This window comes from Tachysurus fulvidraco, chromosome 10 (genome assembly GCF_022655615.1).
Source record: "Tachysurus fulvidraco isolate hzauxx_2018 chromosome 10, HZAU_PFXX_2.0, whole genome shotgun sequence".
Taxonomy (NCBI): domain Eukaryota; kingdom Metazoa; phylum Chordata; class Actinopteri; order Siluriformes; family Bagridae; genus Tachysurus; species Tachysurus fulvidraco.
In genome coordinates this window covers 7,454,648-7,480,186 of record NC_062527.1, presented here as the reverse complement: position 1 = coordinate 7,480,186, position 25,539 = coordinate 7,454,648, and the positions used below count along the sequence as shown (strand labels likewise).

At 36.7% G+C, this 25,539-nt stretch overlaps 3 protein-coding genes across 22 annotated transcripts in view; all 3 read left to right on the top strand.

The window, feature by feature from the left end:
• The window catches only part of LOC113660241 (von Willebrand factor A domain-containing protein 5A-like), a 66,481-nt gene extending 43,969 nt beyond the window's left edge, over positions 1-22,512 (top strand). The window contains exon 25 of one of the 2 annotated variants that reach the window (XM_047819570.1): positions 22,469-22,512. The gene's annotated coding sequence lies outside the window, so the exon portion shown is untranslated. Of the gene's footprint in view, positions 1-7,131; positions 7,396-22,468 lie in introns of those variants that run through there. The other variant, XM_047819541.1, reaches the window with a different exon arrangement.
• Positions 3,431-7,395, top strand: LOC125145692 (von Willebrand factor A domain-containing protein 5A-like). 3 transcript variants are annotated; one of them, XM_047819585.1, is made up of 3 exons: positions 3,431-4,547; positions 5,639-5,762; positions 5,977-6,260. In XM_047819585.1, exons 1-3 carry the CDS (start codon positions 4,392-4,394, stop codon positions 6,039-6,041), a joined length of 345 nt encoding a protein of 114 aa, XP_047675541.1. In that variant the 5' UTR covers positions 3,431-4,391; the 3' UTR covers positions 6,042-6,260. The 3 variants fall into 3 exon arrangements, with proteins under 3 accessions (XP_047675541.1, XP_047675540.1, XP_047675539.1); XM_047819584.1 differs by having other exon boundaries at positions 5,962-6,260; XM_047819583.1 differs by having other exon boundaries at positions 3,434-4,547; positions 5,973-7,395.
• LOC113660243 (von Willebrand factor A domain-containing protein 5A-like) lies at positions 8,038-24,479 on the top strand. Of its 17 annotated transcripts, XM_047819571.1 has the most exons (25): positions 8,038-8,154; positions 8,305-8,385; positions 9,614-9,816; positions 9,937-10,159; positions 10,348-10,514; positions 11,918-12,032; positions 12,255-12,430; positions 12,524-12,612; positions 13,007-13,151; positions 13,226-13,305; positions 14,144-14,258; positions 14,475-14,624; positions 14,775-14,884; positions 15,329-15,546; positions 15,710-15,742; positions 16,063-16,080; positions 17,252-17,299; positions 17,688-17,735; positions 19,902-19,928; positions 21,257-21,262; positions 22,167-22,193; positions 22,286-22,425; positions 22,546-22,563; positions 23,729-23,852; positions 23,983-24,479. In XM_047819571.1, the coding sequence occupies exons 2-25, from the start codon at positions 8,349-8,351 to the stop codon at positions 24,060-24,062; spliced, it is 2,397 nt and encodes a 798-aa protein (XP_047675527.1). In that variant the 5' UTR covers positions 8,038-8,154; positions 8,305-8,348; the 3' UTR covers positions 24,063-24,479. The 17 variants fall into 17 exon arrangements, with proteins under 17 accessions (XP_047675527.1, XP_047675528.1, XP_047675530.1 ...); XM_047819572.1 differs by lacking the exon at positions 21,257-21,262 and adding an exon at positions 20,913-20,915 and having other exon boundaries at positions 8,040-8,385; XM_047819574.1 differs by lacking the exon at positions 16,063-16,080 and having other exon boundaries at positions 8,040-8,385.
• Positions 24,480-25,539: the final 1,060 nt, after the last annotated feature.

The following is a 25,539-nucleotide window of genomic DNA, read 5'->3' as shown; positions in this document are numbered from 1 at the left end:
ATATCTACATATTCCAGTAAGTAACTGAATACAGACGTTTGTAAACACTTCTGGGTCATGAGACTAAAATTATATTGTATTTTCTTCATCAAATATGTTGTTAATTTGATGGTACAATTTAACATTATTCAGTGAGTTAGATAGAATAATAAAGGTTAGTGTCAGTTTATATATGTTGTCAGCATAAAATTAAGCACATGGCCATGCAATCTTTAGACAAACATCGGACAGTAGAACAAGTTGTAAAAGTTTCAGTGAATTTACATGTGCACATCGGACGGCTCCACAGCCACCAGTCACTCTGTGAAATTTGTGTCCTGCTGATCTGATCTGATCAAGACTAAGTGCTGTTTTTGTGAAATAGGTGTATCTATATTCAACACCAGCTCCAAGATGAAGCAATAGATCAGACAACCACAGAGTGGGAGCTGCCGAGATCTAAATTGTGTAATGCATAGAAATCCCCTATCCTATGTTACATCATCAAGTTCCAGTGAAGGCTAAGGTTCATGTTAATGCGACAAACATTTTAAACATTTGTAGGCTTTCAGTTTGGGAAAAATCAATCCTTTTCCAGCATGACAGATAATAATAATATAAATAATAATAATAATAATAATAATAATATACAGTAATATGAACATTTAAACATTGCAGTGAGGAATTCGGCTCCATCTAAATATTCCAGTAAGTAACTGAACACAGAAGTTTGTAAACACTTCTGGGCCATGAGACTAATATTATATTGTATTTTCTTAATCAAATATGTTGGTAATTTGATGGTACAGTTTGAGAATAATTTATAAAATAACATTGTTCAATGAGTTAGATAGGATAATAAAGCTTAGTGCCAGTTTATATATGTTGTCAGCATAAAATCAAGCATATGGCCATGCAATCTTTATAGACAAACATCAGGCAGTAGAACGAGTTGTACTTAAAGTCTCAGTGACTTTACATGTGCACATAGGATAGCTCCACTGACACCAGTCAGTCTGTGAAAATCAAGTTTAAGTGCTGTTTTTTGTGAAATAGGAGTATCTATAATTAACACCAGCTCCACCATGAAGCAGTAGATCAGACAAACAGAGTGGGAGAGATCTGCCTAGATCTGAATTGTGTAATGCATAAAAATCCCCTATCCTATGTTTCATCATTCCAGTGAAGATTAAGACTAATGTTAATGAGACAAACATTTTAGACATTTGTAGGCTTTTAGTTTGGGAAAGTTCAATCCTTTTCCGCATGTCTGGGTTCCTCTGTGCATAGAAGTAGTAGGAATTAATTGTCTTTATTTATTACATACACCACACAGTGAAATTCATTTCTTCACATATCTCAGCTTGTTAGAAAGTCAGGATCAAATCTCCAGTCAGCTATAATATGGAAGCAAAGAAGGATAAGGGCTCTCCTTATGCACTTGTGCATTAACTTTAACTCAAAATTGTGGCTTGATACCAATTTCCAAAATAAACATCCAAGATTAAAACATCACATTTTAGCAAAACACACAAATACAGCTTTTGTTACCTGATGCAGACTTTTGAGACATGGATTGAATAAACATGAATCAATGCAGGTGTATTTTATTAACACTAAAACTATTAACTTTGTCGAACAATTTTATTTAATGATGTTAAGGTTTATTGATTGTTAAATATAAATAAAATGCAGTAATATTAACCACTGTAGTACTACATGTTTATATTAGATAAAATAACCATGTAATGTGTGTGAAAAGGTATCTCTGTGTCTATGGACATAGATTGTAGTCTGTTGTTTATTAATCACTATTTACTAGTCATGGATCCAAGATTTTTTTTTGTAAAAAGATGGATGGATGGATGGATGGATGGATGGATGGATAGCATTCTACATCTTTAGTCGCATCACTAAAACCTGTCTGAGATTAATACTACTGTAGCTTTAGCCTTTTTGAGCAAACGTCTAACTATCCTTGTTTCCTTGTTTCATTAAAATAGGATTGACTACAAAGATGAAAGGATTTAGCCCTTGTAAGTACAGTAATTGAACATTTTGATTTTTAAATGCTTGTTGAACAGACTAAAAGAAAGATCAGACTATCATTCTTTTTCTGTTAATATAGTGTATTTATAAAGATTGTAGTAAAAATGTTTTGAACCACTGAACATATATTTATTTTCATAATTATGTTTCATTAACATGTTTCTTAACATTTCTTTTTCACACATTCATGAAATTGTCTTATAGCGATGAGGGATAAGTGTAAGTATTCATAAACTTTATTTCTTTAGCTACATACATGTCAGGATTGTAAGGCAGTAAAACTTCTATTGTGTATCAGTCACTACTCCATTTATGTGTGTATGGATATTTGACTCAGTGATTCATGTGTGTGTTTGGTTTATCCTACAGGTGTCAAAGGGTCCCTAGTCCGTTGTGCCACACAAATTTACAATTCTAAAAGTACTGATCAGAAGGTCCGGAGTTCGAAACCCATGGCCACCTATCTGCCACTACTTAACCCTCACTTGCTCAGCTGTATAAATGAGATAAATGTAAGTTGCTCTGGATAAGGGTGTCTGCCAAATGCCATAAATGTAACTTCGGAAGGTGATTTATTGAAATGAGAAGAGAAAAAATGTGATCGCATACTGAAATACATTAAAAAAAACACTTTAAAAAACAAAAACTACAGCAAGAGTTTACACCAAGTAATTTGGTCCAGTTTTCAAGAGAGTTTTAGAGAAAGACAGACATCCAGGTAGACAGACAGATAGAAAGGCAGACAGGCTGACAGGCAGACAGTCACCTCCTCTCATGAGCTCTAGAGATTCTTATTTATAAAGGATTTAGCCTGTTGCAAATGATCTAGCAGGGATTATATACACAATTATATACACTTATTATACACAAAATACAAATATAATGACCCACTAAACAAATACACAAATATAATCTGTATTAATGCATGGGAAACATAAAAAAAGAAAGAATAATTCAGCTATTGTTCCCCTTCCCAGACAAAACTGATGTTTTACAAGAGAATGATTGTTCTCTGTGACTATGAACATGGAGTGTAGCCTGTAATCACTAGAAACAAACTCTATACTTGAGCCAAATGTGACCCAGTTTAATAAATAAATGTTAAAAAACATACAAATAAATAAAAGCATTTTAAATCTTAATATATTTCTTCATTTTCATATCTAATCTTTACAATATTTATTGTAAATTGAGGAAATATATTATGCCTAAACGTTTTTCCCCTTTAACTACATACATGTCAGTGTTGTAAGGCAATAAATCTCATACTCTGTATCAGTTACTACTCCAGAAATGTATATGGATATTAGGCTCAATGATACATGCATGTTTTTGGTTTGTCCCACAGGAAGGAAAGATTTTATGGATATAGACTGTGGAACAACATTTTATGAAAGTAAGTTTTACATTCACACTTACATTCTTGCTTGAGTGAAAATTTTAAAGTTTGAAGATGAAATCTCAGACTCATTACACAGGTCAGAAATGTAGTAAATGTCTCACCCATGGCATCCTCAATGCCGCTGAGGATTTGAAAATGATGCTAATTGCTTGTTACAATTGTTTGATAGAAGCTATAAAAAGATATTTAAAAAATACTACTGTTTGAAAATACAACAGTTTAAAAAGATCAAGGGAAGTTCTGGAAGAGATAAGAAAGTAAAACACTTTCAGAATTGGCCATATGCTAGTTGCACCATTGTACTCTGCATGAAGAGTCATGAGAAGATAACAAGATACAAACTAATCAGAAAAAGACTATGTCTGTTGTAAGCAAAACAATACTCAGATAAGCCTAAAGCATTTTTGAAGTACTTTGGACTGATAAAGTAAAATGGAACTCTTTTGACACAATCACCTTGTGCCTGAAGTAAAAAGGATTAACATTTGATAAAAGAACACCTTTCCAGGTTCATTAGGCTTTGAGATGTGTGATAATTCTGAAGCATGTGTGCCATATTCTGTTGACAGGCTGAAATGAAATCCAAAACTTACCTCATAAACTGCTTGACCTCAGAACTCTCAAATGAAATGATATTGATAATGCCAGATCGTCTTTATTTATGTACAATTACAATTCTCAAATGTGTGTCATAAATCTAAAACAAATTTCATTTCTTTACCTCGGTTGTTATCTGAGCGTCTGCAACCTAAAGTTTAACAGTGACTTTATAAGAAATGTATCTTGTGTGTGTGTGTGTGTGTGTGTGTGTGTGTGTGTGTGTGTGTGTGTGTGTGTGTGTGTGTGTGTGTGTGTGTGTGTAGGTTTGTGTATAGGTTTGTGTCTGTTTGTGTGTGTGTAGGTGTGTGTCTGTGCGTGTGTGTGTTTGTGCGTGTGTGTATGCTGGGTCTATTGTTTTAATATGTTTATCTCTGTAGAAACTAAAAAGACTCAAAAGGACCCACTGATGCAGCTCATCTCTCTCCAGAAGGCTTCAGGTTGCTGGGAAATTGGTTCTACACTTGCAAAAGTGTTTGGGCAAACAGAAAAAGAGCTGATCGAGAAGATTCCTGCACAGGTTTTTACACATTAAATATCTGTGTTAACATGCGTGACCCTAAAGGAAATTTACCATTAAGCCTTTCCACTCAGGCAGGACAAAAATTATGAATCCTTTCTTGAGCATACAAAGCCTGACTGTATCTACACATGCAGCAAACCAGAAGTACTGGAAGACTATTTCCACAATTCCAATACCAAGCGTGTTTGTGTGTGTGTTTGTGTTCCAATTATATGAATGAATATTTAAGATCATTCTTATATATAGATGCATAGATCCACTGCCGATATCATAAACACCTGCGCATTCATACAGTAATCTAATCTAATTAGTTATGATCTAATCGTATGCTTACATCAAACATAAGAATGAGGGATGCGTATGATCTCTGTGATGGTGATTGTGACATGAATGTTGGCATAAAGCAGATGGGCTGGTGTGAGTATTCCATAGTCCACTGATCTCCTGGGATTTTCAGACACAACAGTATGTAGAGTTCATACAGAATGGTGCAAAGGAGAATGAGGTGAAAAGTATCACACAACAGATCAAACCTTTTCAGTTGATGAGCTACAACAGCAGAAGGCCACCTCAGGTTCCTCTCCTGTCAGCCAGGAACAGGATCCTGGGGCTATTATGAGTACAAGCTCACACATCAGAACTGGAACGGTGAAGACTGGAAAAAGACCAGATGAATTTTTTTCCTAATCTCAAACTGTTGAATTTGGGTGAATCTGTTCCCGTGAGTGCCTCATAAGAATTCTTTTCTGGGCTAATAGATGTGGGAACTCAACATGATCTTCTGCTGTTGCATCTCATCAATTCAGTGTTTGATATTTTGTGCATGGTGAGATGCTTTTCTGCTGACCACCATTGTACAGAGTGATTATTTGAGTTAATATATCTTTGCAATTTAAACAAATGCTATGTTTGTTGTGTAAAATTTCCAGGTGATCAGCAGTTTCTGAAATGCTCAAACCAACCCTACTGGTACCAACATCATTAACACAGAGTCAGCGAGATCACACTTTTTCTTCATTCTTATGTTTGAGTGTATGTGTAGTGATGGTGATTGTATGTAAAAAAAATCCTATTGTTTTTGTGTACAGGTGAAGCCAGATGTCTGGGCTACACTTCTGGCTCTTATTTGGTTGCACGGCATAAAGATCAATGCACAGGTTGAGTGGCAGTTTTTGGCCGCGAAGGCAGTGTCATGGATCCGCAGTCAGAAAGGTAAATTCTACTGTTATATAAAACATTTAAACAATGTAATGCACTTTTTACAGCTCAAAAATCTAAATTTCAAAGAAGCAGTTTTCTGCTTAAGGGAAATACAGTATCTAACCAGCACTGTCATGATGATGTTGATGATGATGATGATGATGATGATGATGATGATGATGATGATGATGATGATGATTGTGTGTTTCTGTGGTCAACCAGTCAGAGTGTATACAGGCAGGAAACTCTTTGCTGGGCTGTCAGGTTACAGAAGATGCTCTTGGCCTCTGAAATCTTTCATCCCGCAGCAGCCACGAGAAAGTCTTATTCTTTAAAAAAAAAAAAAACTTTCATTAGCCTGATTATCTCTATACCTGTAAATGTATTGCAACAGCAAGGCAGGTTTTATTGTTTTTCTATGGACTGAATTCATTTGGATTTGAGATTAAAAAAAAATTAATGAGACGGTAGATCAGAATTACAGCTTTAAATCTCTGATATGTCCATTTAGCTTAGAACATGCTCCTTTTGTTTGAACACATCCATTTATTAACTGATCAAAAATATTGGCACATGTAAATGTCAGGTGTTTCGCATTGCCCAGTTAGTTAATAGCACTGAATATTTACTCTAGCTTTGAAAACCAGAGAGCTGTCAATGGGAGAAAAGAAAACTTTTTTGAATCTGAGAATAGAGGGAAATGGATCAGAGCCATTGCAATAGTGTTGGGCATAGCAAATAAAACAATTTGGAATGTCCTGAAAAAGTAACCACTGGTGTACTAACGAGCAGATGTTCAACAAATGGGCCAAGGAAAACAACAGTATTTTAAAAGAGTTATGATTTAAAACCCAAATATGACAGTCAGTGATGTCTGTTCACGGGGCAGGTGTGAATGTATACCACAAGATCTAAACATCTTATAAGCAGTAAGGATCAGAAGGTTGGATTGAAATTCAAAAAGAAGTAAAGAGATAAGTCAAGCTCTGATGCAATTATTGCAAATAAGGGCTATGTAACCAAATATTAAGTGTTATTTACTTTTGTTATTAATATTAATTAATTAATATTTTGTTATTATAATTGGATGGTCTGCCACCAAAGGTGTTGTGTTATTGAGTTTAACACATCTAGATGTAAATGTCATTAAATAAATGCTGAAATTCTGATCTATTTTCTTATCATTATTCCTTAATAACAAACACAAGAATACAAAAAAGAGAGAATTTGCCTTACTGTACAGAACTTTTGAATATCTTTGCACAGATTTGTTTGTCAATTGCAAAGAATTTAGTTAAAATACAACAGTGACATTATGTTCATAAAACTTATATACCTGAACTATACATATAAACCTGAACTATAGTTTCGTTTAGTTCAGGTTTTAGTTTAACATGCACATGATGTTATCCAACGATTTCCAGATGTATAAAATTTAAAATAATAGTTAATGACAACAACAATATTGAAGTGAGGGATTGAGGAGAAAGAGGGTTGGGCTTTTACTATATACTTTACTTTTATTATATCTGCTAGCTAAAATACTGTATGTTTGCTTTACTTAAATCTTACTTTTTAAGAGCTTATTGTGAGAAATCATACATTCTGTTAATTGGTAATAATCTTAATAAAACTTATCTGTGCATTTGTGTTTGTAATGTCCATTTATTCACTTCAGTGTCAGGGTCCTTCTGTTCAAAATGTTTGTGTCCTCTCCATGTTTGATTCTTCAAGTAGTTCTGGCAAATTTAGGAGGAACTCCTAAAAGCGGGTGTCGTAATTGCAATATTAAGATTTATATATTTTTTTATAATTATGTATAAAAAAAGATATTTAAAGCATGAAAATATGAAAGCCATGCAATTGTGAGCAAAACATTATAATGTTAAAATAATTCACTTATCTACTATATAGGTCTGCTTTAATTAATAAATTAATTATGTTTGAATTTGCCAGAAGTAAGTGTGCACAAGCATCTATGACCAAATGTCTGTTTCATTACAACAAATTATACAGGCATTATAACAGAACTGCAGATTTTATTATTTGTTGTTTTTTTTTAACAAATTATCTTTTGTTTCAGTTTTCTTATTTATATTGAGAAATCTACAATCGATTCAGAAATAATAATGCCAAATAGTGTTACAAAATTAATACCTTCTACCTATGTTTCAGTTAATCATTGTGTATATGTACACATATTGGTACATATACATACACATCATTACTATAAACTAAGCCTCTGACTCTTTTGGCTTTCCATAGTTCCAAAGCCCCGCCCCTATTTTTGGAGTCAACACAAGAAGCTCCAGTAGGAAGTCAGGCTGCAGTCCAGCGTTTTCCGTAAAGTCTCTTCAAGCTTGTGATGGACAAAATTCCCGTATTTAATTTCAGCCTGCTGCAGGTGTCTACTGACGGGAAACTGTTAGCTATTTCTGCTATTTTTAGCTATTAGCTATTTTTAGTTTCAGTTTCGTGTTAATGTTTCTTCGTTTTTAGTTCGTGAGGTACTCGGTGTGTAATTTAATTTAATCTCACGTTGGTAAACTTTTAGGGATTTAACCTCAGAAGTGTTTAAAGATTCACAAGAGCAACAAAATGAACTGTGGCCTGCTGACAAACAAGAATGAACCAGGTAGTGTGTTGTTTTTATTGTTTTTATTACAATTTCTTTTAACGAACCAAAATCACTGACTCACTCACCGACTCACTCACTGACTCACTGACTCACAGTAAATACTTTATCCTTAACATTTATCCCGATCAGAGCTGAGCTGGATCCAGACACCGTCCCGTAAACAATGTCTCATTCAGCAAAATTAAATGTTCATGTTTTCAAGCTTGTACTATTTGTATACTGCTTGTTGTTGATCCCTTTAACCGTTGAAATGTTTATAAACTGCGTCATAGTGAAACTCCATGTACACATGCATCTAATTGTATTGTCTGGATGTCTAGTTGTGTGCGCATAACGTATGACAGAATTAAAATGTACATGTAAATCCTCTATAGTTTGCATTTGAACGTATACAAAAACCTGTCAGTCAGGTTATAGTGTGAGGTTAAACTATGGGGCGTGGCTGAATTTGGAAATGACGCCACAGTCCATCAAGAAGAACAGAGTCAGGAGTCAGAATGAGTTAATACTATTTCAAAACTCAGTTGTCTCCACTGCAGATTGTATTGTTTGTCAGGAAGAGACTGATCTCGATCATACCGAAACAAATATTTATTGGTAAATTAATCATTGACACAAATGTCTTTACAAGCACTTTTCTTAGTCATCGATTGTGACTGATCAGAATCAGAATACGAATCAGAATCCGGTTTATTGGCCTGTTGACAAGGAATTTGGTTCCAGACATAAATAACATTATACTATACGAGACAAGATAATACAAACTATACAAGATTATTTTATACAGTGGATAAAAAAAATCAACATCAATGCAGTTGACTCCATGCCAGATATCGCTCAGAATTATAAACAAAGATTTTTACTGTTGGTTGCTTGACTTTATAAGTCTGTGCATCAGTAAACAGACTGCAATTTTATCACTGACATGAAAGGAAAATATCAGCCCTTGACAAACTCCATGCTTACCACAATTATACCCTAATCTACTTATGTAACAGACATCAATAATGACAAATGTTTATAAATGATCAGTTTACAAAAGGTAAGATTTTGACAATCTGCATAATGGTGTATAACCTGTATGATCATTATGGAAATATTCCCTGCTTTATTCCAGGGAGTTCTGTCCTGCTGACTGATTTTTGTATTAATGTCTTCTTTCAGGAAAAACTCTAAATGTGATATAAACTGTAACCTCAGTCATCTTTGTATGTTTTCTGTTCAGTTCCACTAAAGAACATCGAGGTGGATCTGCAGGTTCAGGGGCATGTAGCGACAGTGACCTCCACACTAAAGTATATAAATGAGGAAGATAACACCCTGGAAGCCGTGTTTGTCTTCCCCATGCCTTCAGGAGCTGCTCTCTGCCATTTCAGTGCCAAGATTGCAGATCAGGAGATAGTGGCTGAGGTGCAGGAGAAACAGGAGGTGAGTAAAACAATAGTTTTACCTGTAGACGGGTTAACAGGAATAATGGATATACGTGGACAACATGCCTGATGCTCGGTGGGAATGTAACATTAACACATGTATGTTGTCCTGGGTCAGGCGCGGGAGCAGTACGATGATGCACTGAGTTCAGGTGAACAGGCGTTTCTGCTGGAGGAGAGTGAGGAGTCTGCGGACGTGTTCAGGCTCAGTGTGGGCTCTCTGCCTCCACACCAGAGTGCTGCTGTCACCTTCATCTATATCATTGAACTGAGTGTGCAGGCTGACCATTCACTGCAGTTCTGTCTGCCTGCAGTACTCAACCCTCGCTACACACCAGCTGGTATTAAACACACACATACACACACAGCCAGCAGAACACAACTTACAGTCACTTACTAAACATACCTTACTGAAATACATCTGACACACTTTACTGTCACATCTCAGTGTAATGATACAAATACCTAGCTAAATGGATCATCCGTCATGTGAATGAATCATATAATCTGTTGTGTGTTTTATTTTCAGGTACAGGGGGTGGTATAGTGTCAGAGATAACATCAAGTTCCACTGGTATCCCCTACTCCCTCTCTTTTACTGCACATATAAACTCTCCAAACCCCATCACTAAAGTGGAGTCCAAATGTCCTCTAGAGCCTCTGATGTTCCTCAAAACAGACCACACCAAGGCAAAGGTGTGTGTGTGAGCGAGTGAGCGAGTGCGCGTGTGTGAGCGAGTGCGCGTGTGTGAGCGAGTGCACGTGTGTGAGCGAGTGCGCGTGTGTGAGCGAGTGCGCATGTGTGAGCGAGTGCGTGTGTGTGAGAGAGAGAGTGCATATGTCTGTCTATACAGAGCTATAAAGTTTAAAGGTATAAAGATGAACTAAATCTGTTTGATGAATCAATTTGATCTTGCCTGATTCAGTGATTTAGCAGTGGGTGTACAGTATTGTACACACAGATGTAGTCATCTAACAGCTTTTCTTTGGTGTAACCCTTGTCAAGACTATATTCAATACAATTAGTATTCAGTAGCTCAAGACTTTATTCAATGTAATTCATTTCAATTCAATTTATTTGTATAGCACGTTTAGCAATTCACATTGTTTCAAAGCAGCTTTACAGATAATAAATATAAATAAATCAATAAACAAATTTAAAGTTTAAAATTAATTTATAAATATTAATATAATATAAAATACTTTCAAACATCTGTGGGAAGTCCTGGACAATCAAAACATATTTAGAATAAACCAAATGCATTTTTGAAATATGTTCTGTGGCCTGATGAAGTAAAGATGTCACTGTGCCTTCCCACACCTCCGGGTTTGCGACCTTCACATCAGGTTTCAGTGACATCACTTCTAGGCATCAATTCTGCCTGCTCTATGATACTGCTGCCTGGTTTGACCCTGACTTTTTTCCGTAGTTGTTTTTGCCTGCCCTGTATTGCTTCATTACCAATATTTGGATTACACAGTTTGCCTGTGCTAAGGATCACAGGACTGTTTGACCCTGTTCACCCATGTCTTGGATTATTGGACTGTCTGTTATATTGAACTCTGCCACCCCTGTATTGTGCCAGCTTCCATTATTCAATTCAGTGCAGTCTTGAATTTAGGCCCTTGTGTGCCATCCCTGACAAATAACGAAAGTCTTTAGCCACAATCACCAAAGAAGAAAACAGAGCAGCCTTTGATTGATGGAGCATCTTTCCAACTCAGGATCGATCTACTTTGCTTTAAAGTTGTGTGGCAACTGGTTGCACAAAAACATTGCACAGGTAGATGGATGGATGAATGGGTTTCACAAAATTTCACAGTTTGGGAGCATCAGTCAAAAAAACAGAAACATTTAAACCAACTATAAACAACATGGAGAAACACAAGCTGGAGTTTTTTGGAATGTCCCTCACTATCCTCTGACTGGATCCTAAACACATATACACACACCATACACACGAAGGATGTCATTATTATTATTATTATTATTATTATCATTATTATTATTGTTGTTGTTGTTGTTGTTGTTATTATTATTATTATTGTTTTAATTTTTTTTTATCAGAACACTGAGTTTTGTGTGTGTGTGTGCTTAGGTAAGTCTTGGTGCAGGTCACATGTTTGATCGAGATGTCGAGCTGTATCTATTTTATCAGAATCCCCATCAGCTCACTGCTATAGTGGAGGCTGGAGCTCCTTCAGCAGAGTCAGGTACAATTTCACAAATCTGTTCCCTAAACTATAATACAAGGAAAAACACTGTTTATGGATTCAGACAATTTTGAGCTCCTTTGGAAAAGTACTACTGCTAAAACAAGAATAAACTCTCAGCCTATTTTGGTTGGTCATTAGTTTCTTGGTCATTGGTTCATAGTTTCTTCTTTTCTTGCTTTTGTTTCATTACAAGTCTGTTTATTTTTTCTCTCTTTTTAGGATCTCTCATGGGAGATCCAGTGGTCATGGTCAGTTTCTATCCAGAGTTCCCTGAGTCAGTAATGTCCTCCATGTCGACGTGTGGTGAGTTTGTGTTTGTTATGGACAGATCTGGCAGTATGTCCTGTAGCATGCATAATGGACCAGGTGCACAGGAACGCATCGACTGTGCCAGGGTAAGACTTAACACTTAACTGAACAGTAACACTTCTTTCTTTTTTGCCGTGTGAACTAAGAATAACACTGACTGTGTGTAATGATGTGTTTAGGACACTCTTCTCCTGCTACTGAAGAGTCTCCCCATGGACTGTTACTTCAACATCTATGGCTTTGGCTCTCACTATAGTTCCTTCTTCCCGTGAGTTCAAATCACATGAAACAGTGAATAGGTCCTATTTTTGTCACAAATGAGACACCAATGGATGAAATGAAAGGATGAAGGGCTGGGTGGTAGAAAGAAGTAGCTTTGCTTCCTTCCAGGTCTTGATTTTAAGCTTAGTTTTCTGTCCCTGTAGTGACAAGTTTATCTCATGTTCATGTTTTTTTCTCTGGGTTTTTCCCAACCTCCCAGATCATGGTAATTGATCTATAGACAAAGCCTAAATTTAGGCCCTAGGACTGGCATTTCATCCAGGTTGTGGTTTCACCTCATGCCCATTGTTGTAACTGAGCTGGAGTGAGTGAGTATGTGAGAGTGATACAGGGCAGGTTAGCTAATTTGTTGTGTCTGCTGTGTGTTTTTCTGATTTTAGTCAAAGTGTGCAGTACAATCAGGACACTATGGAGCAGGCGGTGCAGAAGGTAAAGGAGATGCAAGCAGACATGGGGGGCACAGAGATTCTGCCAGCTTTGGAACACATTTACAAGCAGCCTTGCATCTCCAACCACCCAAGACAGGTAATAATATTCTTTATCCACAGTGAGAAATTTCAAGGGAGCTCGTCTTTAAATTTCTCTCTCTCTCTATTCAGCTCTTCATATTTACAGATGGTGAAGTAGAAAACACCAAAGATGTTCTTCACTGTGTCAAGAGTAATGCTGATTTCCACAGGCATGTGTTGTTTAAATCTTAAAACATTCATAATGCAGAACTAATGCTGAATACCTAATAGTTTACATATGGAAAGCATTTCAATTATTCCTAATACATAATAGCTAACTGAGTTGTACAAATATTTCATTATTTTATTTGATGAGAATTAACATTAGATTTTCAGAAGGAAGGAGCAAAATAGTTTAAACCACAATTCACTAAAGTGGACCAGATATTAATATAAAAAAAGGAAAATGGATCACACCATAACACTGTCAGTTTCTTTATTCCAGTTAGTCAGCTGTTGATTAATTAGCTCTGGCTGTAATACTGCGATAATTATAGATTCTTTTATAATTGTATAATTATTATAATGTATATCATTTTAGACTGTTAGCAGCGCTTAATATCAGTTTTCCTCTCACTACTTGTGTGTATCTGCGTGTGCGCTTGTGCCAATGTGTGTGCGTGCGTATGTGAGTGTGCATGTGTGAGGGTGTGCACGTGTGTGAGCGAGTGTGTTAGTTAGCATCCTCCAGTTTAACTCATTTTTGTACATCTGAGAGTTTAATAGTAATCTTTTCTGGAGTAACAGCTTAATCTAAGGGACTTGTATGACAGAAGCAAATATTATTCAGCCCTAAAAAAACTGAATTTTTTATTAAAGTTATTATTTACCAGTGTAAATAGCAATGTAACCGTTGCTATAATGGAGCTTCTCTGTAATAAAAAATATTTATTTAACATTTATGGAGGAAGCATCATAACCAGTTGTGATTTAGTGTTCACTTGTTTACATGTTTTAAAGTTCTCCTCTTATTAAAGGATATAATATAATCCACTCTTGTTTAAACAGATGCTTCTCATTTGGGATTGGTGAAGGTGCAAGTTCTGCACTCATTACAGGATTGGCTGAGAACAGCTGTGGCCACGCCCAGTTCATCACAGGAACTGATCGCATGCAGGCCAAAGTAAGACTGGTTTCTGCTCAAATAATATTAATAGTCATTACAGTGTCATTCAAATGATGTGATGTTTGTCATTTATGTCATTTACAGAACGTACAGATAATTCTGCATGTTCTGTGTCTCTCATGTTCCCACTGACAAACAGATGAGAGCTTTATTGGGAAATCTTACTACATTTCACACTTCTTTTTTGAACATGACTTTCATTCCCAATGCTAGGTAATGCAGTCTCTTCGCTATGCTTTACAACCAGCAGTGACTGATATCACTGAGGACTGGTTTGGATTATCTTTCTCCCATCTGAGCCCCCAAATTAAATCACTGTTCCATGGTCAAAGAGCACTGATTTATGCCCAGTTGAAAGGAGAGGTGAAAATGCAAACTTATTTCACTCTATGAATTTGCAATGAATTATGCAGAATTTTATAAATGGTTAAACTCAAACAATTGTTTAAATTGTGGTTCTTCTACAAGAACATGACTGGATCTTTTAGTAATCACTGTTCACTCTGTCCCTAGGAATGTCAGAACCCAGATGCTAAGGGAAAAATATCAGTGCATTATCGCCTAGGGGGTCAAGAGGTCACAAACAGTGTTGACTTCTTCCTGAAGCCTGTCGAGAACACAGGGTAAGTGCTAGGTGTATTCTTACATTTACAGCATTTAGCAGACATTATCCCATTTATAACTGTGAGAATATGAGGGTTACGGGCCTTGCTCATGGCCCAGCAGTGGCAGCTTTGTGGTACTGGGATTTGAACCCAAAAACTTCTGATCAGTAGTCCAACAGCTTGATCACTGAGCCTCAACTTTCCATATGACTGCATAATAAACCCCGGCTGGGTGTCTTTAGCTGTCATACTCATAATAGTAATAAAAATCAGCTTTACAGTACTCAGTGTTAGTTTAGTGCAATAAGATGAACCAGCCACCAGTTTATGGAGGATTTCAGTGAAAACTAAAGCTAGATATAGATTTATCTGTACAATTGTTACTCAATCACTCTGTGTGTGTGTGTGTGTGTGTGTGTGTGTGTGTGTGTGTGTGTGTGTGTGTGTGTACTGTACGTACAGGATGGCCATCCACAGGCTTGGTGCTCGCTCTCTGATCCGTTCTTTGGAAAGTGACGAGAGGGTTGATGGAGCTGATAAAGATGCTCTGAAGGCCAGAGTGGTGGAACTGAGTAAGCAGTGTGGAGTGAGCAGCTCACACACAGCCTTCATAGCTGTTCATAAGGGCAACAAAGAAGCTGTGAAGGGGCCGCTGGTGAAGAGGAGAATTCCTGCCCCGGGTCAGTATTCTTCTTCTTTATTTTGTAACTGCAATATAACATTTCTCTACATACTGTATACAAAAACATTACATTGATCAGCATCCACAGTTTGATGTGTAAAAACACATTATACAGAACACATAGAGAAACTGACATCCTGTTTTTCTTTATATACTTACAGCACTGATGGCATGTCATATGATGTTTTGTTCTGGTAAGTAACTGAACATTTTGTGAATATTTTTATGTCCTGAGAAAAATATTGTTTCATTCATTAAATGTGTTGTTATTTGTTTTTAGATTTTGTAAAGTTGCATGTAAATTATGACCTTAATTTTAGAGTAGAAAAGTCTTATGTTACTTTAGATTACTATCTTTTGCCCATCTAGTAATTAACAGAAGTTTAAGGTTTTGGTCATTATAACTGTGCAAAAATGTGCACTAATATATAAACATCATTGGGCTGGATAATATGAAAATATAATATTAGTCATAATAAATTCTCAAAAAAAGTTTGTGTTTTCCACTGTATAGTGCCGAGGAATAAAAGAGGTAACTTTATTTTTTGGTAAGTTGCTCAGTTTTAGACTAAAACCGATCCAACTGGAAATTGTACTCCAGCCTGCAACAATAGCAACTTCTTTTGGTTTCTGAAAGTTCACCACCCTCATTGTTCAGATCTCACAGCAGTTCAGTAATTATTAACTAAATTAAGGTAGAAATAACATGCAAGTGGGTGTGGTGATGTTACAGGACAATAATTGTAATTATCATTACAATTTCTTTATTCTGACAAAAACTAAAATTTAAAATGAGCAAAACTAAATAGTAAGCATAGATTTCTGAGCAAAAAAAAAAAAACAAAGGTGTACAACCTAAAAAAACACAAATACAGTACACAAGGTATGACTCCACTAAGGAGACTGACTCACCAGACAGTAAGCATTTGTGGGTTTTATTTATTTTATTTTTTTATTAGATGTTGAGATGTAAATAAAGTATAACAATTTATTTTTGATGCCACACAACTATATTGAGTTTTTGAATGCTTGTGCCTATAATTTTATATATCCAGTCCTTTAAGTTTATTTCTTTTATTGTACTTTTTTGTTCACATAGTAAGCACATGAATAACATCTTGTTATTGTTTTACTCTATACAGCAGGTTGCATAGGTACGGTGCTAAACATTATACAAAAACTTTATTGTCCGTTAAGTATGTGTCTGTTGAGACTTTCAGGCAGTTTTTGTCGTATTCAGACCTTGTGATTTATGTTGATTAAACATTTGTCAGTGCACTTTTATTTCATTTATATTTAAAGAAATTCCAAATGAATATATAAAATATAAAAATATATTTATGTTTGAAGCTCTTCTACCTTTGTTAACATAACAGTAATAATAATAATAACAGTAATAATAATAATCTGACTGGGGCAACTGATGTGATTTTAATCTTTTACATTGTAAAGTGTTCTTATTTTTAGTATTAATTATTATAAATAAAAATGTAAAGTCTACAGAAATATTTTTTTGTAGATGTTAAAGTATGACAATTTATTTTTAATGCAACACTACAATATTGAGTTTCTAGATGCTTGTGCTTAATGCTACACATCCAGTCCTCTAAAAGGTTTAATTTAATTTTTCTGTACTTCTTTAGAAAGCACATCTAGATCTGTTAGAATAGTCTAACATTATCTTATTGTGTATTTCATTACAGCGCCTTCTGCTGCACCAATGGGTAGAATGTTCTGTCAATTATCTGCTGGTTAGTTGATGTTAATATCTTATTTTATACATCAAACTTTAAGTTGTCATTATTTCCATCCGCCAGTGTACAGTACAGTACATTCCATGATGAGAAAATGAAGCACATGATTAATGAGGAAGATTTGTTTTTGTTTGTTTGTTTGCTCCTGCATAGACAGGTCTTTATTTCCAATGTGCAAGTTATCAAATATAACAATTTGTAATTCTTACACTACACAGCACAATTCATACACATCAAAACATGCAATTACATCAAGGGCCACATTTAAACAGCAGTCTTAAAGAGATTATTTTATTAAAATATGGATTAATAATTAACTTTTTTGTAAACATTACAGAAAGCAGATGAATAATCTAACATTATCTTATTGTTTACCTCATTACAGCGTTTCCTGATGCAGCAATGGCTGATGGGCTCTGTACCAACTCTCTTGGTTAGTTGATGTTAATATCTTATTTTATACATCAAGCTTTTGCACAAACACCAATTTAATGGCTCGGCGCAGATGCATGATTAAAGTAGCTAGAAGACTGCTTCCTGAGTTCAGTCAAAATGCCACACCATGCAGGTAACTGCCATTTTTCCTGGACATTCATGCCAAGGTATCAGCATCCGGGGGGAATCCCTATACTGCCCATCTTTTTTCTCCGGCCACATCTAATTATTTGGCCATTGTAGGGCTTGAAAATCAGGGCCTCCTGATCTTTTGCTTTCTGCATGGTGCCAGATGGCTCATGACATCATGAAGACCCTGCCTTCCTTCCTGGGACCCCTCTGCGGTCCTAGAAAGACTGCTGGAAGCTCCCTGAGAGCCCACAGTGAGCCTTTGAGAAGTTTCTGACCCTGAAGACAGCTCTGCTCTTAGCCTTGGCCTCCCTTAAAAGAGTGGGAGATCTGCATGCCCTATCAGTCGCCCCCACCTGCTTAGAAATTGCCCCTGGCATGTCAGTGGCTATCCACTAGTGCTTCATATCAGAGCCATTAAATTGGCATGTGCACACAGAGCTTCAGACACAACTTTCCAGTAAAATATTCCAATAGCATCAGCCGTGCCACAGCATCACGTTCCCTTCTCAGGGAACCGGGTTAAATACATAACCTGGTTACTTGTTTTAGTTACTGAAAAGTCAAAATATTGATTGTTGAATATAACTAATATATTTTTTTCCCATAGTGTGTGAATGTGTAATCAAGTTTAATTGGTGAGCTGTTCAATTCTCAATGCATTTAAGTAATTGGTCAAATTAGATAAGAAAGAAAAGCCAACTCCTTGAACCGCCACCTTATTGTGGTGGAGAGGTTTGCCTGCCTGAATGACCCTAGGAGCTATGTTGTCTGGGGCTTTCTGCCCCTGGTAGGGTCTCCCAAGGCAAACAGGTCCTAGGTGACAGGCCAGACAAAGAGCTTCAAAAACCTCTTATGAAGAATATTAAAGCAAGGTCCGTGACGTCGCCCGGTATGGCGCAACTGGGGCCCCACCCTGGAGCCAGGCCCAGGTCTTACCCCACAGGGCCCGGCTGGGCTCAGCCCGAAGGAGCGACGTGGGGCCAATCTCCTGTGGGCCCACCACCTGCAGGAGAAACCGTAAGGGGCTGGTGCAATGTGGATTGGGTGGCAGTCGAAGGCGGGAGCCTCGGCGACCCAATCTCTGGACACGGAATCTGATAGATAGGGTGAGGAGCTCGGTCACTCGGGAGGAGCTCAGAGTAGAGCCGATGCTCCTCCATATCGAGAGGGGTCAGCTGAGGTGGCTCGGGCATCTGTTTCGGATGCCTCCTGGACGCCTCCCTGGGGAGGTGTTCCGGGCATGTCCAACCGGGAGGAGGCCCCGGGGAAGACCTAGGACATGCTGGAGGGACTATGTCTCACGGCTGGCCTGGGAACGCCTCGGTATTCCCCCGGAAGAGCTGGAGGAAGTATCCGGGGAGAGGGAAGTCTGGGTGTCCCTGCTTAGAATGCTGCCCCCGCGACCCGGCCCCAGATAAGCAGTAGAAAATGGATGGATGGAGAAAAGCCAACAGGATGTGCAGTTAGAGAAAAATAAACAATGTTGAAGTGAAATGACCCAACACAAAGTGTAGAGTCTTTACCTAAAGTGGATTATTGTCTGATAACAAAGCACCTGCCTCAAAGTAGTTTATTCCTCATATGGTGCAACAATTTGCCAAAAGTTACAATTATGATTGAATAAAATTTTATAAAGCTCAGAAATCCCGGTGTTGTCAGTTGGCCACCATGTAAGTCGCTTTGAATTGGTTACTGTAGAAACATAAATGTCTTAGAAAGGATATATTAGTTTAAAATCTGTAGTTCAATAATTCAACTACTTTTAGATTAAGAATTCAACAGCTCTGTTGTATAAAACGATACTGTGTTCAGTTTTCTTTTAGCTTCAAATGGACAATTTTTTTAAGTCAAAATATAAATATAGAACATGCTGGACAATTATGTTTAGATGATAATCGTTTATTCTGTGGTTATTATAGTGATATATTGGTAGGATCTTTATAAAACTGGTGTGATTTCATACCAATTTCATACCAAATGGTAATAGTTCTGAAATGTTTGTGTTAAAGCTATAATTGTTTCATTGCTTTAGATGATGAAGAATCTGACACATATGAAGGTAATGTTTTTAATTGTACCCAATACCTAAACTTAATAACTACCTTAGTAACTCTTAATAAGCAGTACATTAGGAGTGTTATGACCAAACAAAATGTTTATTTATGTTTGTATATGATATAGTTTATATACATTTCCCTATATTTCTAAATAATTCCCATAAATTCCCACAATTTTTTTGTAAATTTCCATAAATTCTAGTAAAGTTTCCAATTTGGAATATTTCCAAAATTCCCCAGATTAAGTTCCCGTGGAAAGTTTCCGGAGATTTATCGGAAACGTTCCGCCCCTTTGCAACCCTAGTGGCTTGTCAACACATTAGATTGCTTCTAATACGTAAAAGAAAAGTAAGCTGGACTAAGTTCAGGGGAAAAGTGTTTATTGAAGATGCCTGTTACTTAACCCAAAGATACTGTCTGTGTGACTAGACTTTATACCTGGTAACAAATGGCCTTCAAACAGTAGACAGATACAGTTAGAACCTTCTACTGGAAAACTTACAATGGACAGGACCGAGGGGCCATCCTGTGTATTGATCAGTTGATTGCTTTACAGGCACAATGTATTCAGCCATTTGATTCCCCATTTACAGTTATATGTTAATTACAGGTGAGGCAAAGGAACATCAGACATTGATTAAATATAATGTCAGGTGTTGATTATGCACGAAAGAACTAGACACAAAATCCTTCACCCCTATACTTTAAAAGTGTACAAGGCAGCCATGCTGCAAACAATGAACCTGTACTCTGGGCCTCCTTGGGTAGACAAGGGCCTCCTGATCTTTCATTTTCTGCATGGTGCCAGATGGCTCAGGACATCATGCAGACCCTGCCTTCCTTCCTGGGACCTCTCTGTGGTCCTAGAAAGACTGCTGGAAGCCCATGAGAGCCTCTGAGAAAATCTCTGAGAGCCCATAGTGAGATTCTGAGAAGTTTCTGACCCTGAAGACAGCTCTGCTCTTAGCCTTGGCCTCCCTTAAAAGAGTGTGAGACCTGCATGCCCTATCAGTCGCCCCCACCTGCTTAGAATTTGCCTCTGGCATGTCAATGGCTATCCACTAGTGCTTCATATCAGAGCCATTAAATTGGCATGTGCACACAGAGCTTCAGACACAACTTTCCAGTGAAATATTCCAATAGCATCAGCCGTGCCACAGCATCACGTTCCCTTCTCAGGGAACCGGGTTAAATACATAACCTGGTTAATTATTTTAGTTCCTGAAAAGTCAAAATATTGATTGTTGAATATAACTAATATATTTTTTTTCCCATTTTTGCTTTCTCAACTGATTTTATTTTCACTGTGTTGGTGGATTTCTTCAAATAGAAGAGTGTAAGTGTACACCCTCTGGCTATCTCAGTCTTGAATAGAATAAAGAGATTATATTGTGTGAATGTTTAATCAAGTTTAATTGGTGAGCTGTTCAATTCTCAATGCATTTAAGTAATTGGTCAAATTAGATAAGAAAGAAACGCCAACAGGATGTGCAGTTAGAGAAAAATAAACAATGTTGAAGTGATGTGACCCAACACAAAGTGTAGAGTCTTTACCTAAAGTGGATTATTGTCTGATAACAAAGCACCTGCCCCAAAGTAGTTTATTCCTCATATGGTGCAACAATTTGCCAAAAGTTACAATTATGATTTGAATAAAATTTTACATTTTTAACCATTTATAGTTCCACAAGAGATAGTTTCTTATTACTTATAGCAGAGCTCTCACTGGTAAATCTCTTGGAGGTAATACAACAAAAACAAGATGCAGCTTGTCGTATTCCAGATGCATCAGAAAGCCCAAATTTCTGTCCTGAATCCTTGCCATGTTAGAAAACTGACTGTTACAAAGCTCAGAAATCCCGGTGTTGTCAGTTGGCCACCATGTAAGTCGCTGTGAATTGGTTACTGTAGAAACATAAATGTCTTAGAAAGGATATATTAGTTAAAAATCTGTAGTTCAATAATTCAACTACTACTTTCGGATTAAGAATTCAACAGCTTTGTTGTATAAAACGATACTGTGTTCAGTTTTCTTTTAGCTTCAAATAGACAATTTTTTTTAAGTCAAAATAGAAATATAGAACATGCTGGACAATTATGTTTAGATGATAATCATTTATTCTGTGGTTATTATAGTGATATAGTGGTAGGATTGTTTTAAAACTGGTGTGCTTCATACTTTTAAATGGTAATAGGTCTGAAATGTTTGTGTTAAAGCTAAAATTGTTTCGTTGCTTTAGGTGATGCAGGATTTGACACAAGCCCAGGTAATGTTCAGCAGTAATTCAACATTCTTACAGGGTTCTTAAAGAGATGAATGTGTTTGTATATCTATCTGTTTATACTATTGTCTCTGTAGAAACTTCAGGGATTCCAAAGGACTTACTGATGGAGCTCATCTCTCTCCAGAAGGCTTCAGGTTGCTGGGAAATTGGGTCTTCACTTGCAGAGGTGTTTGGGAAAACAGAAAAAGAGCTGATCGAGAAGATTCCTGCACAGGTTTTTACACATTAAATATCTCTAATGTGTTAACCCAAAGTAAATTTACCTCTCACTCACTCATTTTCTACCGCTTTATCCGAACTACCTCGGGTCACGGGGAGCCTGTGCCTATCTCAGGCGTCATCGGGCATCAAGGTAGGATACACCCTGGACGGAGTGCCAACCCATCGCAGGGCACACACACACTCTCATTCACTCACGCACACACACACTAGGAAAACCCCCGAGGCACGGGGAGAGCATGCAAACTCCACACACACAAGGTGGAGGCGGGAATCAAACCCCGAACCTGGAGGTGTGAGGCGAACGTGCTACCCACTAAGCCACCGTGCCCCCGTAAATTTACCATTAAAGCCTTAATCAATACTGTTTTTTTTTTCTTACTTTAAGCTTAAAATATGTAATTATAGCTCCTTTTTTCTTTATTTTTCTTCACTTGAAATGCATCATGATAGTCTAAAGAGGCAAAATTATGAAAATTGTCTTGCTGTACAGATACTTATGGACCCAACTGTACAGTTCTGTCCAAAAGTATTGGACCATCAAGGACTATTCTATTGCTTTTGCTATACACTGTAAACATTTGGGTACAATGAGACAATATTTGATCTAAGATCAGAATTCCTGATACCTACATCTAAATGCCACAAGATGGAAAGCTATCCTCAGCAGAAGGCCAGATTGGAGTTCTCAAGATTTACATATTCATCTTATGATCTCATACTCAAATTTGTCAGTGTATAGCAAACAAATAATAATAATTGGCCTTGCTGTTCCTTTCGGAAAGGCCAAAAACAAAAAAGATAGAAAATACACAATTACTTCTGTTTAGAACTTGCTATATAAACTAAACCATAAAATTGATTTTGTCTGATAAACCAGTTCTAATATAAATATATATTTTTTAAATTGTTTTTTTTTTTACTTATTTTTTAAGCTATATCTGCACTGATCTAGTTTATCCCAGCCGATGCATGATGTTCTCACACATTCTTATAGTATGAATATTACTCTTGTCTGATGGCTTGAGATACAACATGTTTAAGCGGGTTGGTTAGGGTAGATAAGGACTGGACGCCCTTACTGAGGTCTCTCATTTTGTACAACAAAACACAAGCCCTTACAATGCAGCAGACTTTGCTATATGTAGATTAGCAAGAACAAAACCTAATGTATTCTAATTTATTTCTCAACTATATGTGAAAATAGTTAAAGGGACTTTATTCATTCACTCATTCATGTATATTGACATCGCGTTATCCTTCACTGGCATCAGTTTCCTATTGTTTTTTGTGTACAGGTGAAGCCAGATGTCTGGGCTACACTTCTGGCTCTTATTTGGTTGCACGGCTTTAAGATCGATGCTCAGGTTGAGTGGCAGTTTTTGGCCATGAAGGCAGTGTCATGGATCCGCAGTCAGAAAGGTAAATTCTACATTTCATCACTTCATCAGTTGAACTGTGGAATGAAACAAACAAAACACATTTTGATTAAGATGTTTGCTGATTGATGATGATGATGATAATGATGATGATGATTATGTGTATGTTTCAGTGGTCAACCAGACAGAGTGTGTACAGGCAGGAAATGCTCTTCTGGGATGCCAGGTTAAAGAAGACACTCTTGGCCTTTGAAGACTTTCTACAGCATCCACTTCAGTTCTATTCAGTTCAAGTTTATTTGTATGGCGCTTTTTACGATTGAGATAATTAGCATGCCTTTACATATATGCTAATGATGTCAGAATAAACACTAGATAGTTTTTTCTAAATGTTTGTCTCTCAATGGCAAAGCATTTAATGAAAATGCAAGAGCTACACGGTGAAGGTAATATATATAATATAATCAGTATGTGTGTGTGGGGCAGTGTCCTGAACTAGTGGTTATTGAGGTATCTAACAGTCACAGCCATGTACAGTATGACAAGACAAGTGCAGTGTCTAAATACTAAAGTTTTACCCTGTTTAAATACTGGTTTCAAATATTTTGGTGTGATAAAGCTCATATTATGAATATAAATATTAAAGGTATTAAGCACCCACTTCTTTACAGTACGTTCTCTGTATTTTTTCCTCTGTTTTATCTGTCTGTCGAATTGTACATTTGTCTGAAACTTGTATGTGAAAGGTTATCTATTGATTTAGCAGATTTATTGTTAGCTATAATGGTGAAACTGCTACCTATGAACACGGTGTACTTCCCAGTCAGCTTCAGCAAGGCTGATTACGTTTTAGGCATTTAAGGCAGAGCTGAATCCAAAATATTAGATAGCCTGTGTGTTTTTTCCAAAGTTACTTTCTCTTAAATGGTTCAAACCTGTCAACAATCAGGTTTCTATAAAGATTTTAAAATGAGCTACTGTAATTCACTGTAGACATTATTCCAAAAAATAATTCTAAAACTGGATCTTTCTCTGTAGTTTGTCATCTGTATGTTATTAGAGCACTGAAACAACACCTGTGGGTGCAGCAGATCATTGAGGTGAACAGCGGTTTCCTCCAGACACAGCATGGAAAGTTACAAATACACAAATCTAACATGGTAACACAATTAAAAGGAGCAGTAACGTTATCATGTAGTGTGTTAACATATTAACAAAATCACTGGGGTGAAATAAAAACATTTTATGACCTCTGTAGTCAGGCGCCATACATCACTGTTGTCTCAGGTTACACAAAACTGTCCAATACAAGTAAAAACATCCTGATGTTTTCGGCATGGTGTAGAAAAAGAAATTCATGCATTTTAGAGAATTTCTTTAGAGAGAATCTTTATCAGGTGGACAATAATTTTTTTATATGGTTGATACAGATGTAAAAGATATAGATGGTTGATTCCATAGAGATCATGTATCCTTTATTAAATGAAATGAACATTTAAAAACTGTTGTGCTTTTTTTTAATTGTTTCAGATTACATTTTGTATGACAATGTAATCCAAATCAAGACTTAAAAGAATCAGTGTTTAAGAAAATGACAGTAAATGTTGGTGTGTATGGGGGATGTGAAACCTCAGGGGCTTTTCAGCACATTCAAAACAATCAACCAAACTATCGGAAATGTAACCCATAAGGAGGCCATCACCAGTTTGTGGTTTACATGTTCAATGTCC